Source organism: Pholcus phalangioides, unplaced genomic scaffold, assembly GCF_987345545.1.
Source record: "Pholcus phalangioides strain wild (caught in Gottingen) unplaced genomic scaffold, Ppha-v1.0 ptg000010l_1, whole genome shotgun sequence".
Classification (NCBI taxonomy): Eukaryota; Metazoa; Arthropoda; class Arachnida; order Araneae; family Pholcidae; genus Pholcus; species Pholcus phalangioides.
The window spans coordinates 39,117,938-39,136,131 of NW_028301603.1; the positions used below are offsets into that span (position 1 = coordinate 39,117,938).

The following is an 18,194-nucleotide window of genomic DNA, read 5'->3' on the forward strand; positions in this document are numbered from 1 at the left end:
GTTGTTGGGAGGTTTCGCTGTATATTTTTGTATGTAGCATTCGATCTGATCATCTGAAATGATTTTCATTTCAACATTTATTGAAAGCTTGGGATGAAGTGTGTGAAGAATTTATCTGACAGAATTTATCTCAAGTTTTATGAGAAAGAAATTTTTCCGTGTACAGCAAAACCTCTATGTAATAATATTCAAAAGGGACCAGAGAAATGTCTCATTATAAAGGAGTTATTGTTATGCAGTCGAATTCTGTTTTAACAAATACAGTTATAGCGAACATCTCGTTTTAACAAACAATTTTTTAATCCCCCAAATAAGTTTACGTAGGAACAATGCTAGGTAACCTGGAATTCCTTTATAACGAAATTTCGTTTTAACAAAGTGATTCTTCTGGTCTCTTGGCATTCGTTATAACGGGATTCGACTGTAGGTGGAATATATCTGCATGCCAGAAGTAAACAGCTCCATGTCATGAAAGGAGAATTTTACAGGAGAGCTGTCAAAATTTTTTTTCTTTAGTTTGTCTTTCTATGGAGCTCACTTGTTTTGTGAAGTGAATATTTGTTATTTATTGAAATAAAAGTAAGTGTCCTATACCTATGTATAGTCTAACAAAAGTACTGCTAATTAATTAGCATTTTCCCAGTATAGATGAAAATGGACTTAATGGACTTTACGTTCGGCATACAGATATATTAACATCATGAAAAAGTGAATTAGACCAGAGAGTAATATCATTATATACATGACTATAACTGGGGGAGCAGGTGGGTGTGGTGCCCCAGATGCCAAACTAGATGTGGCAACCCTTAACCTCTCCTTCAACATTACAAAGGGGCACCGAAATGTGTACTTGCCCCAGCTGACTAGCATCTAGTTGTGGCCCTGGTTATGTAGGCAATTATCTTTATAGAGGGTATTGTTTTTATATATAGTATTTTTTCGCTGTATATGGTTATCAGTTGTTCAGAAAATGTTTATTTTATCCCCAGGGCTTTCAAAAAAGCAGTTAATGATGTAATTATGTCCAGGAGAGCCATAAGAAACATGAACACTCTGTAAGTTATTTTTCATTTAATTTTCCAATGGTTAAATATTTGAGTAACGTGGTTAAAAATTTCTTTGCATATCATTAACCAATATGTAGTAAATCTTCTTCAGGCGAGACCACAAAGTTCAGTGGAATTATACTATTGCGCATATCAAGTGAATCAGTCAATTTACTGGTCATAATGGCTATGAAAAATTTCATTTTGAAATTTATGTTGGAATTTGTAGGAACAACGTCTCCCCACAGAGAGTAATATTAGGCCTATACAACATTTAAAATTCAGGCATAATATGAAACAGGCAAAATAACCTGCTACATTGCTGCTTCTTAATTTTAAAAACAAATTGCAGCACTATTTCAATGCATAACAAGCATTCCTCAGAAACAAAATTGACGTTAGATATACAACACATACATGTACATTCCAACATGTACCACTTTGTTACATGTTCTTCAGAGCAGCATTTACGAGGTACAGTAGTAGTCGGACCAGCATGTGTTGGGTATGAGATTTGTGGATTTTGCAAAGTACAATATCAAGAGGTTCTCTTAGTTTCTTGCATAATTTTTAATCACAAGTTACTTGTATTTCCAGAGGGTCTGCATTACCTGAAACTTTCTTGTTGCAGTTACCCAGATGCGACTGCAGAAGAATTAGCGCTGGTAGACAACGTCTGTATCATATGCAGGGAGGAAATGACTGGTGGCAGCAGCAGCAAGAAATTGCCCTGCAATCACATATTCCATGCCTCCTGCTTGCGCTCCTGGTTCCAACGCCAGCAGACTTGCCCTACATGCCGTATGGATGTGCTGCGTACAAGCGATGCTGCTGCTGCTCCAGCTGGTGCTGCTCCTAGAGGTGCCCAACATCCCCCTCCTCCTCAAGCTCCTATGCCTAATCCACAAAACTGTAAGTGCCTAATAAATAGCTTTTGTGCTGAAAAATATATGAATAGTTCGACCAGTCAAGAGAGGGCAATATAATTGTCACAAAATAATACTCGTCAAGAATGGTTTCATATTCATTAATTTTTCAGCACTTCTTTATTCATGGGTCTGAAGGGGGCGGCAAAATTTAAATAAGATGTCTAGTCAATTATTTGCCAAATATTGCCTATTTATATTATGTTCTTTCCAGTTACCTAAAAAATAAGGTGGAACACCAGGATATCTGATCACCATTATAAATATTACTTCATTATTCAAATTTCTATCTCGTATATTTTTCTTTCACTGGTTTGTATGGAAAATCGATTGTAAGAGATTGATAATTGGATTACCATCTTGGTAATCCAGTGATTTGTACATTAATTTTTGGCTGTGAAGGCTTGGGTTCAAACCATATTGAGATGCTTTTGCCCATGTTTGGCCATTTCAGATTATCTAAAACTGTATTTTGTAGAAACTTTTTCTATCTATCCACTCCACCACAGTGCATACAAGGCATTGCATTTTCTGTATATGCAACGTTTGAGCTAGTTTCATTCCTGGTTGATTGTTTTATTTTCCCCAAGATTAAATCATTGGCGGACGACAATTAAGAATAACACATTTTTCCACTTGAAGCATTCATTGCAATTAGTTTTATTTACATAAACATTCTAGATTTCAAGTGACAAACAGGACCGCAACTACAGGGAGCAGGCAGGTCTCGTGCCCCAGGCGCTAGACCCTAGGAGGCGTAAATTTCATTCTGAAACCTCTCCTTTAACATTACAAGGGGGCGTCAAAATGCAAAATTGGCCAAGGTGACCAAGCATCTAGTTGCGGTCCTGGTGACGAATGTAGTTATAAATGTAATAATTTTAAATGTTTCTATGTCAATAAAGTACCACAGTGTATTAAATTAGATAGATCTCGCCCGATCAGCATCTGTCTGACCGGAATGTGTCAGGAAGTCTGTTCCGTCTCTGGAACTATCTTTCCACAGAACCACAATCACATAACGATCAGGAAGTACATGAATATTCGTATTGCCTTTCCACGAATTTCTAGAGAACTGTCAGAAAGTACCATCGAGTCAGTCAGGGTCGTAACTAGGATTTTTCCCACCCGGGGCAAACATTATTTTGCCGCCCCCACAACTTCAAAATTTTATAATTTTTTTAATGGTCTTTGTTCCCACCAGAAACTGCCACCCAAGGCAGTTGCCTCCATCCCCTGTAGTTGCGTAGTTGCGGCCCTGGGGTTAGTCCATCATTTCAGGAGGAGAAGAGAACGAAATCTGTTACGCACTAGAAACATCTGAAGAATTTTTAGGGGAGGAAACTATATCATTTTGACCATCACAGTAAGGGTGGAAGCCACCAAGGTGAGATTTACCACATTTTATCCATTATTGCATCTGTAAGATCAGGAAATGTTAAAAGCACTTTACTATCATTTAGATTATAACTGCAAGAGAGCATAAGATGAAGTGAATGTTCACAACACCCAACTGATATATGAAGGGAAATTCCCTATCATACATGATCACAGGAGCCAATCAGCTTCAAGACTCAGACAGCACAGAAATTTGTATAACCTTTCTCAGGTATAATCTAATTTACATGCATTTACGTAATATAACAATATTGAATGATCATGACAATCAAAATTTGGCATCAATACAAATGTAAACATTGAGGACCTGGCCAGGGTCAACAACATTAGTCCTATTACAGATTGAATTAATTCATAAAGTTATTAACCGTATGGTAGTCCATGGCCTACCATTGGCGAGAAAGTTAACAATTGCACTTAAATACTTTACGTATAACACATTCATAAACATTTTAATGTAAAAACGCATTTAAAATATTTATCATAACATTTTCCTTTAACTAATCTGAGGAACACTTTCAAAGAAAAATGAAGCTAATGCAATGGATCCTATTATAGGATTCTCCCATATACAGGTGTAACCAGAATTTAGATAGGACACCAGCAGCCTGTCCTCTGGTCCCATTCTCATCCAATGGCCAAGAGACCCTACCCTCCGACTGCCAGACTTGACAAACTTACTACTTCACCAAACACCAACTCTGGCCATATTACTATATTGCAATTTACTGCCATTAATGAGATGGGTAGGAAATAAAGGTGAGGAAATAAAGGTGCTGTCTATCGGTGGTCACCTCAAGTTCATTAGGGAAAACATCTTATCTATACCCTTCCTTGGGTTCGAACCCGGGACCATGACAGCAACCTTCATGGTGGTAGACGAGTATCTTACCACTACACCACTCGGGCGTCAACTAACAAACTTACTGGTCAGAGCTGATATGCCAGTGTGATCAGGTGGCTTCCACATTAACCAAAGAAGTCCTGGGGATCTAAAGTAAATAATTAAGGAAAAAGATGAAAAATATAAGGGATCCCAAGTTGTCATGTTACATATATTTTATCCATGGGCAGACATGCTGGAGGCCCTAGCATGTCTGCCCATGGATAAATGTGCATAAGCCTTCTTTTAACTGATGCAGCATGTCTGCCCATGGATAAATGTGCAATAAGACTTTTGTGACTGATGCTCCCATATTGAATATCAGTGCTTCTAGTGCGGAGATTTTCAACGTAAAAGCCTTGATAAAAGCTTAAAGAACCCTTGATGGTTATGTGGCAATTCAATGCAACCAAAATAAGTTTTAAATATTTCTCTAATATATTGGCATAAAGTCAAGATGACTAATATTTTTACTTGCCCGTTATCGTGGCAAGTGTCAATTGGACAGTGGAAGCACCTGTGTGATATCTGGGATCATAAGTGGATGCAGACTCCTTGTACTGGGAGGTGGGGGAGGAGGAATCACCTAAAGGTGTGTTTTGTGAATGTGGGGGGGGGGGGTTGTCTACCTCCGCCCTCCCATTATGCCAATAATATAACTTTTTCACTGTAGACTGGGGAGATTGACCCCGTCGCCCTTCCCTCATAACAGCCTGTGTCTGGATTGTGGAGTCTCAGAATTTTCAGTGCTTTCATTCGCATACAGTAATGATCACTCTTGGGAAATTGTCCATATGCTTTGCTTTTAACATTAAATAAATGAAGAAAAAAAAATTACATTACGATGCTTTTGTTTACTTGTTTCCATGGTTCAAATGTCCGCAGTTCCTTACAGATGCAGTCCTCCAAAAATTATTATGTTTCACTATTATTTCATTAACTCTCCCTATTTTGTCAAAATTCAAACTGAAGATCAGCTCTACCAGTATCAGCAAAAAAAAGGTTTTTCTTTCTTTCAAAGCTCTCTGGGTTCCATGATTTTCAAGGGTTCCAAGATGTTTGATTCTGCAGAACCCAACCCATTTAGGAGGTATCAGGCCAGTATTGTCTAATGAAACTTGTAGAATCTTTCATGTTATGATCTTTGATGTTCATGAAATAATTGTAGCAGTCATAATTATGTTTTCTATTTGCACTATTAATTTTGAATCACCCTGCATAATGATTGCAATGCAAAACAGTAAAATGATCATTGGGGGCTCAGACGAATCTTACTTGGTCTCTATTCTTTTAATTATTGACTTTGAAGGTGATATAAAACATATAAAAAAAGTTCAATACCAATAGTTATGGGAACTGAATCTAGTGAAAAATCAAATGACTTATACCAATCATAACTTTTTCCATAGAAAGCAAAATTTGGCAAGTAAGAAATGTTTTTCATGATTGGAGCTGAAAATTCTAAATAAAATTTTTAATTTCTATAAATAACTGAAGTGAATCATGTTCCTCTATTAATACAAAGGTAGCTTGATCTTGCGTAGTAACATGCTGTTTAACTCTCAAATCTATAGTCTTAGACTGATTCAGTTGTGAACATGAAAGCTTGTTTCATTATTTGGATGTCATTAACAAATGCAAAAGCATCGATCTGTATAATCAATGATTTTTTTTGCCCTCTCTCAAAGGGGCTGGATTCATGCCAGGAGCATTTCCCTTTTTTATGGCTCCGGTGCCTCAACCACCTCAGCAACAAGTTCCACCAGCCGGAGGAGTGCCGCCTGGTTCACAAGCAGCACCATCACAGCAAGCTACCACTTCACAGCCGCAGCAAAGCTCATCGAGTAAGTTTTCGTGCATTTAGTTCATGCGAGTTTCATTGGTTTTTTTTCTGTTGATTTTGAACGTTTCAAATTATTGTCACGCTTTTATAATAACTTTTTTCTAATGTATTAATCTGTTGCAAGCCAAAAAAAGTGCAGTGAAACCTGTATAAAATGGAACGTCAAGAGACTCAAATTATTTTCTGTTACAGATAGGTTTCCATGTTATAAAGGTGCACAAAAATATATTCAGTATTTTTTTTCTATCACTATGCAAAACTTAAATTTTGAGAACATCATCCAAAATACTATTGACCAACAAGTATTAAACAGTGATATGCATATTATTACCAAATTTTGAATTTTTTCATGTTATTTCAAATTACTACACGTTTGAAATTTCATACTTAATGTGCAAATAATTTAACTTCATTGTAAAACGCTCTCCTGAATAGCAATAGAATGAACACTTACTTATGTCTAAAGTGAAAAAAAATTACTTAAAATTACAAATAATTGAGAAATGACTCATACCTTTTTCAAATAAGTGACAATGAAATCTACAACCAATAACCTTTGTGAAAGAAAGATTATACATTTCTGGCCATATTTATCTATATGTGAATCAGGGTTTAAGCTACGGTTGCATTTTTCACAAAATGTGAAAGAAAATCATAGAATGCGAAAGAAGTAGTAGCCACTTTCACAAAAATGCGTACAGGAGTTATGAAACGAGTAGACATCCAACCATCAATCATTAGCATTGTAGCATTTTGCTGAAGTTCCCCCCCCCCCCATTTTTGCTTTTCTGAAAGTAATTTTTTACCCAGCTTAAACCCTGATGTGAATTATTTTTTGAAATAATCAAATACAGTTTTCTGTACCAGCGCCATTCTTACAATACGGTTTTCTGCAAACATCTGCACATTATTTATCATGCTCAAAAGTTCAATGTCATTTTTATAAGCTGCAAAGCCCTGCAAATTCGTAAGCACTTTTGTACGAGTTTATCACAAGATCTTTTTCTGCAACTGCATTGGATTTCCTTTTCTTCATCACTGCTGCTTTCATTGGCAGGCTGCTCCGGAATAGCAATTTCAATACAGTTTTCATACGGTGTCATTCATGCCATAGCTAATTCATCATTCACTGTTACGAAGTTTATTGCATTCAATCCTACTTTTGCTGCATCTAATGCATCTTGTAAATTATCAGTTTCATGATTGACTGATTCTTCTATTGAACTGATTTCTCCGGGTTGTTTGCTTTCACAAAACAATTATGTTATCAACTTTTTTCCATGCTTGCGAAAGCCAAAATACTGCATCAAGTACGTTTATAGATTTTGTTAATTCCAGCAGTGATTGCATTACAAAGCTGCAGTAATTTGTTTTCACGTTGCGAATCACTCCTTGATCCATTGGCTGTGTGTGTAACACTAGTTATGCCAGGTGAGGAAAAAAGCCAGTCTAGTATTAGAAAGCTCAATGTGAAGATGACAAGTCACATTATCAAGAAATAGCGGAACCTGTTTTTGTTTCTTCATTCTGGCATTAAAGGCAACAAGCCACTCTTCCATGATTTTAGCTGTCATCCACACTTTTTTGTTTATCTTCCACTCAACTGATAGGCTTTTAGGATTTATATTCTTGAAACAATGTGGTTTGATGGATTTATCAATTACCAGAGGTTTTTCTTTTCTCCAGTCATAAAAGCACACAAAAACACAGTAAGTCATTCCTTCGACTGTATGCATCTACGCGACTTTCTTCCTTCAAACAAAAATTTTTGTTTGGTAGGGTCCCGTAGAACAATCCGGTTTCATTTCCATTTGCTCTGTCTTTAACATTGTATCCTTCAGTTTAATTCAAAAGTTTTTTGCTTCAATTATTCACAGTCTAAGGGTCAACATCAGCAGCTTCATCACATACTTAGTTAAATTTTATTGAATGTCGTTTTCGATAACTTTCTAGCCACTCATTGGATGCATGGAAATCTTACTTCCCGAGTTGTTCAGCAATATTTTTCGCTTCAGATTGAACCATTGTCCCAGATATTGGCAGTTTTCTAGATCTTTCATCCACAAACCATTCCCATGTGATTTTTTTTAACTTGCTCATTTCCAGTCTTGCGCATTTTTTGTTTTGTTTCTCCATTTCCATTCAACCATTCTTCTCGAATTTCACGTTTTCTTTTGATGATGTCATAGCATTGGGTTTTTCCAATAGCAAACTTTTTTGTTATATCTGTAACACTTAAATTTTGCTTTCCTTTTGCATCAATGACGCCCATTTTTCTGTTCAAATCCAAGACGTGTTTCTTGTGACTGTTAGCCATCTCTACACCAAATGAAATGTGAAACACATGAAGACTCCCACATAACAGTTTCTTTCTTATCACCTGTCAGACTTTTTCTTTTTTCTACGTGTCCACACATTTTTGCACACAGCACATCTTCAGTCATGAATCAGGGCCGCAGCAACACAGTATCACTTAAATTGTGAGTTTCCCTCACCTATTTTCGTCTCCCAAACTACTTTACTTCCTCCCATTCAAAAGCCAAAAATTCTTTATTTTAGCAGGTTTTTATCTAAAAATAAACTAAATATTCCTTCCGTTTCCACATTAGACAGTTTCCATCTTAAAGAGGTTTCCCATAATGGCAAAAAACATTAATTATCCAACAGATCTTTCTGTTCCGTTCAAGACAGGTGTTCATCTTAATAAACTAATACATTAAGCACTGTAAATGATCACCCAGCTCAATGGGTATTTTCATATATGCCAGCAATCACCCTCAAATTTATGACTTTTGCTGTGAAAATATATGCAAGAACTGTTAGAACAACGTTTTTCCACTGACTATAAAAATTGCATGCATTTGATGGATATAAAACATAAATGTTGTTTTTTTAAAGATCTGGAGTTTGAGTCGAAGTGAAAATGTAGAATAGTTAAGGTTTTGCATCAAATAAATGAATTATTTTAACATAAAAATGTATAGGAACCAATTATGACCAAAACCAAATATCATATAAATGTGAAAACTGTAAAACTGAGCTATGTATAAACCAGGTTCCACTGTAGCAATCGTGTAAGATTAATTACAATAAAAGTAAGATTAAATAGCAATCGTCGTGATCAATTGATTGTGCAAAGTAGTCGTGTAAGAGGAAATCTTGCGTGAACTGAGTTGAATTTAACATGGGCATAGAGATAGGGGGTTCATTTTCTTCAGAGAGATTAAAAAAACTGAACCCACTACAGCAACTTTTTTTTTAATGAATTAATTATTCAAAATCCTGTGAATTTAGGTAATATGAATGAATTAAATTAATACTTTTTCTCTCGTCACTACCGCTGATTGATTCCAGTGAGTGTGAATGTTTTCTTTCCTGAAGAGCCTGGCATAATAGGCTGATAACTCTTTTTAATGAAACAGTTGAGATTCAGCTGACAAGCAGCACTTTTCTTCTTATAAAAACTTTAGTAGTAAAGCCAGAGAATTCTGCATATTTCTCACAAACATAAAAATTCTAGTTTCACTTGAACCGCTTTTATCAATTTAATTTCTCATGGCATTGTCAATGCGTTACCAAACATTGTTCATCAGTGAGATCTGGTGAGGTGTATCTGAGAATTTCTCTTATATATTTGTCTTAGCTGCATCATCAAATCCAACAGATTTCATCATCAAAGGATTTAAATATGGTATATATATATCTTCAATTTGCAAGTCCATTTCCGAGATTAAAGTTAGACTCCAAGGCGAATTTTGCAGGCTGGAATTCCTAGAATCAACTTTAGAAATCTTGTTGTAGTGAAATCACATAAAGTAAAGTTGCATAAAGCGAGGGACACCTGTATCTCTAAACCAGTGTTTCCCAAAGTGGGCAATATCGCCCCCCTAGCGGGCAGTGGAATGGTTCAGAGGGGCGATAGAAGTTACGGGCATAACATAGGATCCTATGGGTTCACTTGAATTGAGGGGGGTGATGAGAGAAAAAAAATTCTGAAGAAGAGGGGCGAGGGAACAAAAAGTTTGGGAAACACTGCTCTAAACTTTCAGTGACCTTTGTACTTTGATGAACTAGTGTTATAAGAAGAGAGGACAAATCTCAAAAGATTTATGTTCACATATATTTTTATTTGTATTAAGTTATTTGAGTTTAATGAAAATAGATTTTCTCCAACGATGATGAAATTGATAGAAAATTTGCTTTCATAGATTTTCATTAAACCTAAACATAGTGATCTCATACTTTATACTTAGATCATGCTCACAGCTTTTCTCAGAGAATAGCTTAGTGTTGTTCGAAATGCCCTCTTTATTTGATCTAAATTTTCTTTTTTTAACAAAAACCATTTATCTAGAAGTTGATAGGAGTCATTGAAAACTTGAACCTCAAACTTTAAAAAATCAAGTATTCTCAATTGGTTCTGATTGCATGTCTCTTTCGTAATTCATTCCATAAATTGTGGCTTTTAATCTGAAATATTCATTGTTGAACTTATTAATTTTCTATAAAATCTCTTTTTACGATAGCTTCTGCTGAAAGTGCAACCTCAAGCACCACTACAACCACCACCGCAAATGCTGGATTCCCAAACCACAGAGGTCCAAGTATGTTTAGTTCACTCAGCAGCAATCCCATGCCACCTCCCATTCCACCGTTTCCGCTAATGCCATTTTGTAAGTTTCCATTTTTTTAGATTTTTTTTTAAAGGCTATTTAAAAATTTAAAAAATGTGTTAGAGCCTTCAATTAAAGGTGTAATTTCGATGTCCATCTTCAGTATTGTAAAGAGAAATAAAAAAAACTGATCAGCCTTGACTATGAACACGTTTTTATCCCTTCCATTCTCCAAGAGCGGCTAAGATTGCTCCTTGTCTTAAAATCTCTTAGTGTATGTTTTGCAGTGGATCCCCCTTAATTTGTTGTTATCAGAACTATAGCAAGAAAACGTCTGAAACTGAAATTTCTTTGATGTAGGAAAAAAACATTTACTGAAAAAAAAACCTCTTAACCCAGGGGTTCTCAAAGTGTGTGCTGCTGCACCCTAGTGCTCCTCTAAGCGCTGTTAGAAACAACAGTTCTGGCGAAGGCTTTTTGAAGAGATTCTTTGCTGAACAACTCCAGGGAGCTGCAGATAAACGTTGAATAAGGAAAGGGGTGCAGCGGGGGTAAGAAAAGTTTGAGGACCCCTGCCTTAACCGTTAAATGCATAGCTTTGCATATGTTTTTAAAACTTTCATTACTGCAGCCAGTTTGAAGACAAAAATTTATAATCGCCTCTGCACGTAAGCTGAGGTCATATTCTTTCCATTTTATGTTTTGAATTTGCTGGTAAATGTCCCACATAATGACAAGTCTTTGCTTTCGGAGCTTGTGTGGCTGTGATTTTGCATTTATTTTATGTGTGACTCGTGGCTCTGTACATCACTTTGAGGTCCTGTGTGTAAGCAGTACAATTCGAAATTAATTTTTTTAAATGATTTTTCTTGCTTTATATATATACATGTCATTAACAATGAAAAAAATCATCAGCTTGAAAAAAAGTAATGCATTCATAAGAGTGAAATTGGGGGACGTTTTAATTATGGACTTCCTAAATTGGATCCACTGTATATAATTTGATTAATTTCCCTCCTTCCAGATGTTGTTTTTTTTTTTTTCATTTTCCTTTTCTTTTTCTTTTTTTCCCTTGTGATATGAGTAATTCAATGGTGAATTTCCACGAAGAATTGGAATTTTGAGTTACAATTCCCTTTTTTTCTTTTTTGGTATTGATGTACATGTCTTTGTTTACTAGTGCTACCACCTCCACCTCCGGTGCCAGCAACAGACCTGAGTGCCCTATCGCCAGAGGAGCTTAGTGCTTTAGAAGGGCAGGAACGAGAAAATGTAGAGGCAAGAATCAGATGCCTGCGAAATATTCAGACATTATTAGATGCAGCTGTGATGCAAATGCAGCAGTACAGCTCTGTCACAGCCTGTATGAGGTTGGTTACATTTCATTTTGTTTTACTTCCTCATAAGAAAGGGCGACTCAATATGCTGAGTAATCCCAATTTGTTTATTATGCTGGCAGGATTGATTATGTTTTCCATATCTGTTGTATCAACGGGGAGAGTAACGTCTTTCTACTTATAGGATTGATTATATTCAAATTGATTTACAGTGAAGCCTACCCTAACGGCACCCCTCTAAACCAGCTTCAGCCCAACCTTTTAAAGTTCGTGGCACCCTTGGGAATAACATTAAAAACTTAGGACACCCTTCCTTGAAAACAGAATGCAGTTTATATTACAACAACAACAACAAAAAATTTACTACAAGTAAAAATACATCAGTGGAGTTTTGTTCGATTAATCATTAAAGTGAACTTGTGATTGATGCTTAGAGAACAGGTACTTGAAAACAGGCTTTACAGTTCACAACGTAACAACGTAAATTGTCCTCGAGGTCTTGCAGTCTATTTCTTGGCAGATGGCAGCACTACACATAAAAAGCGTTACACAGAAACAAATGTCACGTTAGGTTCACAACACATGCACGCACATAACGGCATGTACTAGTTCGTTAGAAATTCCATAAAGGATAGTATACAAGGTGCATGTACGGTTGAGTAGTGTAGTAGTCTATTTTTTCTTTGTATTTTATTGTCGCCATAGCAGAGGAGGCTTGCTCGCATGGATGTGATGTTGGAAAGGGAGTTTTTAAGTGCATTAATTGCTTTCTTCATTAGATTAGGATACTCCTCAGTCCAAGCCAAAAAGCAACTACCGCTGTCTCACTCTGGTGAACTTACCTTTGAGTGTGGAATTGGCGCAATCGATCAATAGCTTCTCCTCGTTCACAAGCAGTGAAATCTTTTCCTCTGCACTCTCTGCGAAATCAAATGGGGAGACAACCCAATCAAAATTCTCAGTGGAAAGAGATGGGAAGCACATATCTATTGCGTCTCGCAATCTTGATAAGTGTTGACGAATGAGGTTTTATCAGCTTATCCGAAGGTGTGTGTGTGTCTCGTCATTCTCTGTTATTACTTCAAAGATTTTGGCAGCTTGCTGATGCGAAGATAAATCCAAGAAAGAAAATTTTGGCCTTCAGGGAATCGAACCCATATCCTCTCACTTGCCAGGTGAGCACCCTAGACCATTAAACTAGAAAGCCAATGAATCCTCTTACCTTAGAGATCATGTACGCTGAATGGGGCAGTACATAAACAGCTAGACCTAACTCAGGCCAAAGCTCACATTGCTGACACTGCCACCAGATGGCAACTTATCTGATAAGTCTGACACGCATGAGAGTAATTAATTCAACTTAATTAATTTTAAGACCTTAAGTGGACTGTAATATTTTTTGACTTATTTCCATGGCTTGCTCCACCCCTTAGCCAATATCGCAGCACCTCGGTTGGGAAACACTGCTCTAATCAATGGCCAAATTTTCTTGGAACAGAATGCATCCTATTGGATTAACCTTAAGGTTAACCTCAAAACAAGAATTTCTAAATAACACCAAATAATGATCACTTTTAAACATGAAAATGAAAGCAAAATGATGTATATCATGAAAAAAATTGTCGACAATTTTTGAAGGAGTTTATCTTCTTTGAATCCTATGAACATAATTATAGGTGCCCTACGCCACAGGAGTGGCTTGAGATATGGCACCCTTCTGATACATAAGCCGCATCAGTGAAAAAACAAAATAAATGTTGAAATAAAATGTTATAGAGCGACCATGAACACTTCTGGCAAGATGAAATGCATCGAAAATTAGTTTAAAATAATTTCTTCCTGCAATAATTTTTCACTTCTAGCACTTACAGACCTGCTAATTTTCTGAATTTAGGCCGGAGACTCCAGATTTTTTTTGCCCTTCCTCTGGCTCCCCAGATTTGTAACAATTTCTCTGGATTTCAGCAGAAAATTAGATTTGAAAGAAAATGTTTTAGATTTTCACTGAGCTTTCACGATGTCGTGACATCAATGACAACAGTCACCATTGGGGGGGAAAACACCTATAGAGGGCAGCTGTAGTTCACGAATGGAACCTATCTACTTGGTTGAAGACATCACTTTTGTCGAGTAAACCATCAGAAAATGCCTTGTAGCTGCATTTAAGCAAACTGGCAATGATGTAGCTTTTTTGCTTAGTATTTATCGGCAACCATTCATCAAGGGTGCGCAAGATCTTTATTCGCACATCTTTTGTGTTTTTGACAAAATGAATTCATTCAGTGCACAGTGTGATTGGCGTCCAAAAGCTGTCTTACATTGATCAGGCGCATGCAATTTCTTTACAAATTTTTCAATCGTAGTATACTTCAAACCTTGTCAGTGAACTGCCAGGCGAAAATGAATTTATAAATTCCAAGAGCTCGAAAAATCATGATCGTTTTATGGGCACAAAACACAAGATTAGTCTTTATAATAAGCCATTTTGTCCAAAATTGCAAAATAATAAAATAAGTAAATAAATAAAATACATAAACAAGGGTTTATTGCCAAAATAGGTTGAAGAGACTGAATATACACTGTTTTAACAAGCTTTGGTAAGAAAAAGTAATTTATGTTGATTTTTACCAAAAGCAGTCAAAATGGCTGATATCTGTCGTTCTTGGTTGTTTGAAATTCCAGTCATTCTAGTGTTAACAGAAATTGGTTAATATAGTATGTAAAGAGTTATTTTCTTTTGATATTCCAATTTTTTCACCGAAAAAGTAATTTTTTTTTTCTATTTTTTTTTTTTTTTTGTCGGCTTGGGGGTCATGGGTTTCCTTAGCACCCCCTTCTCGTACGCCTCTGTTTAACATGAGTGAATGAAAAAATGTATGCACCAATTCATTTTGCATTTCTTCATTTTCACTATGTACATTTTTTTAAATTTGTTGTTGCAGAGCTACCACCAGTAGTCAAAACAGCTCTCCGAAAACAGCCACATCCCAAACAAACAGCAACAGCACCACCACGAGTGCTAATCATACAAGGGACAGCACACCCACTGTAAATGGAGGTGAGAAATATGTATTTTGTTCCCGCCAGTGTGTTATAATCATTGTTTCCATTCAAATTGAATGCCCAAATAATAAGGTGTTCCTTAAAAAGATGAGCCAAACTTATAGTACATCATACTTAGTGATTATTATAGAATTTGCTCAGTGAATTTGTTAATGATTCTGCAGGGTTATTCCTATGACTACTCACCAATTATTATTTCTTGAGTCTGCACTATGCTGAGTGTATGTCTCATACGTGGCAGTACTTTTGCCGCAAAGTTCAAAGATATATGAAGGTTCGTGTATGATCCCAGGCTGTGTTAGCAAAGTGCAGTTGACAGTTAATTGATACACTGTTAGACAGTGAGTGTTTCTGCAGTTTCTATCGTTATTTTGAAAAAAATTATCAGTAATTTCATTATCCTGGTTCTATAAAAATAGCTCTACACTACACACCAAGATCGTCCAGTTAATTTTTGTTGAGCGATTGACTTCAAGCAGACAAACACTATCATTTTGAAATAATGATGATGGTTGATTTAATTAATTTTAACAGTAAACAGTAAAATATCCTCCTTGCTTATCATGAGCCTTTTAAGTCGCCTCCTGAGTTCCACAAGAGGCTTGTTTCTGTTACGCACAGAGGGCCTCCTTCTCCTCCTATGCTCTTCCATCCTGTCATGTCTCTAGCATGACAGGGTCAAAACTCACATACACATAGTTTTTTTTTCATGCATCTACTAACAAACAAATTGACCTCTAATACAGTGTTTTTCAACTGCTAGGCCAGGGCATCAGTGAAACCCGGCCGTCATTTCATTTCCCCATTTATTTCCCATTGGTCATGTTTATGTCTGGGGCCTTCCACTCAAAAAATGAATTCAACATTGGGATTCGAAAGGTTGATAACCACTGCTGTAACACATCTCAAAGTTTGTTCCATATTTCATAAATCGGAATGATGATGTATGTGGGAAAATAGAAATTTGTTATCGATATGGGCTTTCTGGTGATTCATAAATTTTTCAACACCCTGTATCATTATTAATATTTGCCTCCTTGTTAATATGTACACCCATATCTATCAGTATTGATGTGTGAAAGATGTTTTTTTAAACCCATTTGCATACATAAACAGAATAATATGCAAATGATGAGTGTTCCTTATCACTGAGTACAGAATAATCTGCTCGTAGGATATACATAAACATCTTTTCCTCAATGATGTATAAAGGACAGGCTGTGTGTTTAGAGGGAGGATGCAAATGGGTTGAGAGTTGTGCTTTTCAAGACAAATTTTCCAGTGATTATGTGTGAATGAAATAATGTTAAGACTGATCTCTTTTATTTCATAATTAAAATAATCCTTATTTATTTTTTTTATTTTAGTGGATAGCACCACAAACGATGGCAGTAGCAGTTATGTTGAAACTGATTCCAATGCGAATGAGCAAGATGAAGTTCGGCGCAGACGACTGCAGAGGTTCAATTTCGGTGAAAATCAGGCTCAGGATGGAAATTAGAGCAACCCTGCACCGTATTACTCCCCCCCCCCCCCCACAACTGCCCCTACAAAAAAGAGAAAACTTTTAAATATTATTCATTGTTTCCTATTCCTGATATGTTTGTTGCCATTGTTGTCATATAAACGTCTGACAGTCGGTGTTTAAAATTATGGGTGTTTTCTTGCCCATGATCTCTTCATCATTCAGTGAATATACTTTTTTTTGTACTATCCTTTTCTTTCTATGTCAAGCGAATCATACATTGCAAGATTTTTTTTTTAAATGTTCCACGCTGTGTGTGTGTGTATACATGGAAGAAAGTGGCATTGTGGCATGCTTAAATGACCAGAATCTTGTCATTTTGTGTACATATTTATTGTAATAATCAAGTTGTGATTAAAAAAGAAAAAAATTTTAAATCTTCGAGAGAGTTGTGCTTAATGTTAGGCCTACATATTATGTATTATTCATATACATATAAGCCTAATTGTTCTCTCTCTCTCTCACAGCCAAGATCACAGATCCCATCTTTCAAGGATTCCTGGTCAAGAGATTCTGACCAAACTCAATCTTGTAAATTTTCATAAGATGAAATTTTTGGTGTTCGGTAAGGAAAAGTCCTGGAGGGTGGGGGTAAAATATTTTTGATTGGACAGAGCTGCAACTAGATAACAATTAGTTGCATACATTTTGGAGCCCCCCCCCCCCTGCAACGTATAATGAGTCGTTGAAAGATGAACTCTGCATTCTTTTCTCTGAGGATGGGGGAGCAGGGAGCGCTGTGCAACTCCCCGAAAAAGTCATTGAAAGCACTACACATGCCTACATTGCTCTCTAACCTAGACCCTCCTATCGAGAGGGGGCCCACCGTCCCCTTACATCCATTACTGACGCATCGAAAAAATGATTTTATGTCAAAGATAATGTTATCTGCCAACCTAGATTAAACTTCCTTTTTACTATCCCTTATCACTCTCTTCAACACTCTTCTTTTATCAGTAAGCAATGATAGGTCACGTCGTCCACTTTTATACTCTCTGAATGCTCTTTTCTTTTCAAGATAAAGGTTACGCTCGCTATCCGTGAACCATAGAGGGTGCGATGTACAAATACGCTTTTTTCGAACAAAGGGTATGACGTCGTGCACAACAGAGGACAGCTTCGTACTAAATTCTTCCCATTGACTTACCACCCCCTACTGATTCCAACCGGTCTTTGAAAACTTCCGCTAACCTTCCTCTCCAAACATCAAAGTTAGTTCTTCGAAAACAAGGAACCAGTCTTTTGTTATCGACTTTATCCGAGGAAAAGTTACAGTGAAATCTGACGATACGATGATTACTGGAAGAAAACTCTTCCCCTACCGAAACATGTTCAACAAGATCCTCAGAACTAGTAAGAACTAAATCCAAAATAGCAGTACCCCTAGTGGCTTCTGATACATGCTGATACAAAACATTCTCGAACACCAACTTAAGAAAGTCTCTTTCATACTGATCTCTACATGAAAGGTTCACCTAATCAATACCTGGGTAATTGAAATCCCCTAGTATGAGAACCCTCTTACGCTTACACATGTAGGAAAATTCACCATGGATGAAA

General features: G+C 36.5%; 1 protein-coding gene across 1 annotated transcript in view; it reads left to right on the top strand.

The window, feature by feature from the left end:
• sip3 (septin interacting protein 3) overlaps positions 1 to 17,015 on the top strand; it is a 37,550-nt gene extending 20,535 nt beyond the window's left edge. The window contains exons 9-15 of the mRNA XM_089238369.1: positions 990 to 1,055; positions 1,678 to 1,958; positions 5,942 to 6,097; positions 10,623 to 10,769; positions 11,890 to 12,079; positions 14,989 to 15,104; positions 16,477 to 17,015. Coding sequence (XP_089094495.1) covers positions 990 to 1,055; positions 1,678 to 1,958; positions 5,942 to 6,097; positions 10,623 to 10,769; positions 11,890 to 12,079; positions 14,989 to 15,104; positions 16,477 to 16,610 — 1,090 coding nt within the window. The 3' untranslated portion in view covers positions 16,611 to 17,015. The remainder of the gene's footprint in view (positions 1 to 989; positions 1,056 to 1,677; positions 1,959 to 5,941; positions 6,098 to 10,622; positions 10,770 to 11,889; positions 12,080 to 14,988; positions 15,105 to 16,476) is intronic.
• Positions 17,016 to 18,194: the final 1,179 nt, after the last annotated feature.